At 34.5% G+C, this 5,782-nt stretch overlaps 1 protein-coding gene across 1 annotated transcript; it reads left to right on the forward strand.

Moving 5' to 3' along the window:
- Positions 1-998: 998 nt before the first annotated feature.
- Positions 999-4,104, forward strand: LOC127136282 (E3 ubiquitin-protein ligase RSL1). Its single transcript, XM_051062867.1, has 2 exons — positions 999-2,035; positions 3,785-4,104. Exons 1-2 carry the CDS (start codon positions 1,227-1,229, stop codon positions 3,864-3,866), a joined length of 891 nt encoding a protein of 296 aa, XP_050918824.1. The 5' UTR covers positions 999-1,226; the 3' UTR covers positions 3,867-4,104.
- Positions 4,105-5,782: the final 1,678 nt, after the last annotated feature.

The following is a 5,782-nucleotide window of genomic DNA, read 5'->3' on the forward strand; positions in this document are numbered from 1 at the left end:
ATGTTAATTCTTTGACGTTTTCTAAAAGGATTGATTTTGGGAACAGAGTCTAGTATTCTTACTTTGTCATCGTCGTCTCCATCGGAAAGGCCGATGGCGACGGGGGTGGAGTTTTGGCTGTGGTTGGAGAGAGTTGAAAAAATCATTCTCTTTTGCTGACGTTGACCATTCACTCTTCATGAGGTATGATCACTCGAAATCTCGTCTTATCTCCCTCTCGATCTACTTCCCTTTCTTGAAGAGAATTAATTCACTCTTAAATCCTTTTATTATTTGTCGTTTTCCTTTCAAAACTTTAATCTTCCTCTCATCTCAACACTCTCTTTTCACAATTGAAGTGTCACCCTCTCATCTTTCACAATCTCTCCTTCTTTCATACACACAACATGATTAGAACAACATGTTTTGTGAATCAATGATTTTGTACTCCTTTTTTTGAATATATTACTAGGAAGTAAATATCCCCTTGGAGAGAAAGCTTATTTCGTATACGATGATCTTCAGAGATATGAATTTTAAATGCCCTTAACTTCTTTTGATAAGGTGTTTTCCATTATCATAAAGTAATATAGAATAAAATTTCATTGTTTATTTAAAATTGAATGGAGCAAAACGCGTACAAATCTCTCTCCTGAAAAAATAAATGAATAGCTAACTCAAACTATGAAGTAATCTATATTCAATTTCATTCCACCCATCATCTTTCTTTTCCTTCTATTTAGATAAAATAAAAAATCCATATTCATTTTATCCTAAAATATTCAAACAATAAAATAAATCTCTATTTTATTTCTCTTAATTTCATCAAGCTACTCTTCATTCTACCCTCTTAATTTTAAAATATCAAATAGTCTAAAAATAATAAAATAAAATCTCTATTTTATTTCTCTTAATTTTATTCCGCTATACTTCATTCTACCCTCTTACTTTTAAACTATCAAAGAATCTAAAGATAGCAAGTACAAGTAGACCAAGTCCAAGGAAAAAGAGAAGTTATCAAGAAACACACTAAAAGAACTTGGAATTTCAATTTGAAGAACTCAAATGGCCCAATATTTATAATTTCATGAACCAACCCAATAGTTTAAAATAATAATAAATACCATTTGAATTGGTTCATGAATTTCCAAATGAGTCTTCAAGAGTAAGCAAAGTGACAGTGTAGTCTATAACTCGCTCACAATCACTCACCATCAATTCAACACCCTACTTCAATTCCAATCACTATGAAAACGACAACCACCACCACCACAACTAGTGTCGTTCCCCCATCAACGACAGAAGTAATCGACGTCGAATCATTTCATCTCCCTCCGACCACCACCAAAACCTCCACCCCCGTCGTCATCGACCTTTCCGACGGAGAAGACGACGATGAAGTAAGGATACTCAATTTCGTTCCGAAAATCAATCCTTTTCGAAAACGACAAAGGATCAACGTCGAAAAAGGCGAGTCTTCGTCTGCTAATGCTAATAAAAACGTCGTGCCGTTTATCTGCGAAATCTGCACGGAAACAAAAACTGCGAACGACGCTTTCTTCATCAGCGGTTGTTCTCATGCGTACTGCTCTGATTGCGTGGCTTTGTACGTAAGTTCGAAGCTGGAGGATAATGTGATCAACGTCAGGTGTCCTGTTTCTGGTTGCAGTGGTTTGTTGGAAGCTGAGGATTGTCGTTCTATTCTTCCAGTGGAGGTTTTCGATCGGTGGGGGAAGGCGGCGTGTGAGGCGTTGTTTGATGTATCTGAGAAATTCTATTGTCCTTATGCAGATTGTTCTGCTCTTTTGATCAATGATGGGACGGAGGCTGTTCAGTTTTCGGAGTGTCCGAATTGTAGGAAGATGTTTTGTGCTCAATGTAAGGTTCCGTGGCACGATGGGATCGAATGCAGCGAGTTCCAGAAGCTGAACGCGGACGAGAGAGGGAAAGATGATGTTATGCTGATGCGGCTCGCGAAGGATATGAATTGGAGGAGATGCCCTAATTGTAGGTTCTATGTTGCGAAATCGGAAGGTTGCTTGTTCATGAAATGCAGGTGATTTTCTTACATTACTAGTGCTATTATTATTATTATCAATATCTAAACTTTATTATGCTGTGTTATGCTTGTATTATGCTGTAAATGTAATTGTGTCAATGCTTCATATTTTTTGAAAATGGAACTATTATGCTATAAGGGTTATGTTGAATTTATGGGTGATAATTAATTGATGATAGAAAACAACCACATGAGAATTTGATGAAATGCATGTAGAATATATAGATCAAAATTGGATGTTTATTGTATCGGATAACAGAAACATTTGGTTTAGCAGGAAGGGGGTATTCAAAATATCTTGTGGTAAGGGAAGGTAATTCATTGTTTCTCCTCTGTTTTGAGTTTGTCAAATTCTGTACAAGTCGTTGAAAAGGGTCATTTATGGCATCAATGTTTTGAAGTAGTGATAATAGTGGCAATAGCGCTATTGTGTAGCGGAATTTGAACAAGTCACTATTGTTTTGTGATACGCTATTTGCATTGTCCGATGTCGTATAGTGGCAGTTTAGCTGTATGTATAGCTCTGTAGCATCGCGGATCTAAACATACGGCTATTTCCCGCGATATGACGGATCTAAACAAACGGCTATTTCCCGCGATATGGTGGATCTAAACAAACGGCTATTTCCCGCGATATGGCGGATCTAAACTAACGGCTATTTCCCGCGATATGGCGGATCTAAACAAACGGCTATTTCCCGCAATATGCGATTGACAAACATTGTACGACATTGTGGGTAGTTTCTCGTTTTTAATTGAGGACATTCCCAGAGCAATTTTGTTCAAGGTCTTGATTTGATGCGACACTTTTAACTTTGTTTGGCAGCAAGTTTTGAAATTGTGGACTGTGGTTGTATTGCAGTCCAATTCGTTGTTAAATAGCCGCTATGGCGGCGCTATACCACTATAGCATAGTGGAATTCAGAAAAACCGCGATTGTCTATTTAGTACAAAATGTTGTCAATAGCAGCTATAGCAGCATTATAGCACTACTGCATGGCTGAGTTTAAAAATTTGCTATCTGCAATTGACAACCCTGCTTGGTATTACGGAAAATTGCGGTCAAATGGAACCTTAATCCCTATAGTGTTGCAGTAATATGACATAAAATCTTTGAAGTCGTGATCAAAATTCTTGATTGCATACCGTTTTTTGTAAAATTCTGTTGGGATCTTCTGCAACTTACTGATTGATAGTCAAGATAAAATAACAGATGCTTCTTTTCTATTATATTTAACAAATCCCCTTTTTTAGAGATATTAAAAATTTGACAGTAAATGTTGGCTTCGCTTTCATGTGCTCAGTGACGGATCCAAAAATTCCATCTTGGGCAGACAATACTCGAATACATAAAATACTCATTTATTTTACTTTCTTCATTTTACCTATCCTTCACATGTTCTATTTTATTCCACTTTCTGCATCCCATTTATTTCCTTCATTTGTCATGAGTCATGGCAGATTTCATGTATCTCTTATTACTAGGGAATTCTCTGTCAGAGATTATTGTTTTCAGTTAGTTTATTATGGTCATGTAAATCTGTTATCTGGCTTTTTCACTACTTTCTTTTATGTCTTTGTGTTTGCCTTCATTACAGAACACTTACAAGTTATTACCTTGTAAAGGGTTGATAGTCATCGCATAATACAAAGCTCTCTAAAGCACAACATTCATGCATATGATTCGAGTCGATTTATCTGGATTCGTGAATTGATGTTTGAATTTTCTTTTATTTTGACTTGCAGGTGTGGAATTGCCTTCTGTTACAACTGTGGAGTTCGTAACAATAATCGTAGCAGTCATTATTGCAACAACTGTAGGCACTAACCACATTTTTCATTGTGCATGTAAAATATTAGAACAGTGTATCTTTATCGGTAAGAGTCTATGGCTGCATAGTTCCTATTTATCTTTAGCGCAATACTTGCAATTGAAGCAAGTTGTGTTATTCTGCATAGACAGTGATATCCTTATGAACAATGTCCTGAGATTTAGGCATCTGAAGCACTTCTGTGACTTGTCGGTGATCAAAACATCAATGATAATGAGGATGCTACCTTCTGTATTCTTGTGTATGAACATCATTTGTCACACCATAATGTTCTTCTCAAAAAGCTACCATCTGTATGCTTGTGTATGAACATCATTTATCACAATAATGTTCTTTCTAAATTCTACCTTATGTTTGTATGTGCATGATGAACATCATTTGTCACACCATAATGTTCTTCTGAAAACAACTTTTTACATAAATTACTTGCATATTTCCATCACATTCAAAATGAAGAAGCACCCTTTTTATTCCTCAATCATCTAGCAGTGATTTTAAATGTATTCTTTAAAATGGCTGTCAATCACAATGACTCAAGTTTTGCTACAATTTGTAAACAATATATATATATATATATATATATATATATATATATATATATATATATATATATATATATATATATATATATATATATATATATATATTTCAAACAGATCAGCTGAATTATATTTCACACTTTGTTTTAAATGTTCATCAACCAATGAGGAATTTAGTTTTAGTTACGTAATGTAACAAACATTCTCAGAGTGGATAGTTTGTCACGCACACGACACATAAAAAGTGAAATTCCCTTTACTTTTGACATGTTTTACGGACCCCAATTTTTTTTTTAATTTTGACTATTTTCAAAAGAATTGTTAACGTATTAGAAGGACTCTCGGTATCTAGTGTTGCATACACAATCATGATCCATCTTCCTACTTCAACTTTTTCATTTTCAAAAATCTCTAAAATACTCAAAATCACATTTTAAATTTTCATTGAATCAAAGAACAAAGATTACATTTTGATCAATCTCATTACTATACATTAGGTATGTTTGTATTTATCATTTATATTGTTTTGTCGGTGGTTGTTCATGTTTGCAATTGTTTCAAAAGGATCATAGGGCACACAACTTTTTGCATTTTTTTAATAAGATAATATATACACATTTTTTTAATAAGATAATATATAGAAAAGAATTTGTACAAATTAGAGAGGGAGAGTATACCAAAACCCTCTTATAGAAAAACAAACTTAATGAAGGACAAATAAAGTTTATTCTTTATAAAATCTACTCTAAAAAATAGGTATTGAGCTGAAATGAATTGAGTTTGTAACACTAAGACATATATTAGAAAGAGAATCAACGCATCTCTTCTCTTCTCTGTAGATGTGAGGAGCAACAAAAGATATATTAGTAGTGATATTTACACAGTTAATCCATCTGGTGCGAATTTGTAAAGGCACATTGAAGGGAGGTTTAAAAGCTTAAACCACAATTATAGAATCCGATTCTAACCATAAATTATGTCAACCCTTTTCATTCGCAAACTCAATTGTTGACATAGCACCGAAATGTTTGACAATAAGAGAGTTCAAGACACCCAAAAAGTAAAGAAAAGCTCATAGAAACTGTCCCTCATAATCTCTAGCAATATCACCGCAAGCAGAGGGACTCGGGTTACCTAAAGACGGACCATCACAATTGATTTTAATCCAGATACACATGTGCGGCTTCCAAATAACTTTCAAAATTTTAGGGGCGTTTAGAGGCTGAATTCTGACCTTGAAATATTTAAGCATCTCAAAATTGTGAATGTTCACAAAGGAAGAAGCCTTGTAGTTATTTCTAGAAAGAGAAAAAGCAGACAAGATGTAAGAGATAGAAGAAGTAGAAATGAGTCTCTCTTTGAATCTGACACTA

Source organism: Lathyrus oleraceus, chromosome 1, assembly GCF_024323335.1.
Source record: "Lathyrus oleraceus cultivar Zhongwan6 chromosome 1, CAAS_Psat_ZW6_1.0, whole genome shotgun sequence".
NCBI lineage: Eukaryota > Viridiplantae > Streptophyta > Magnoliopsida > Fabales > Fabaceae > Lathyrus > Lathyrus oleraceus.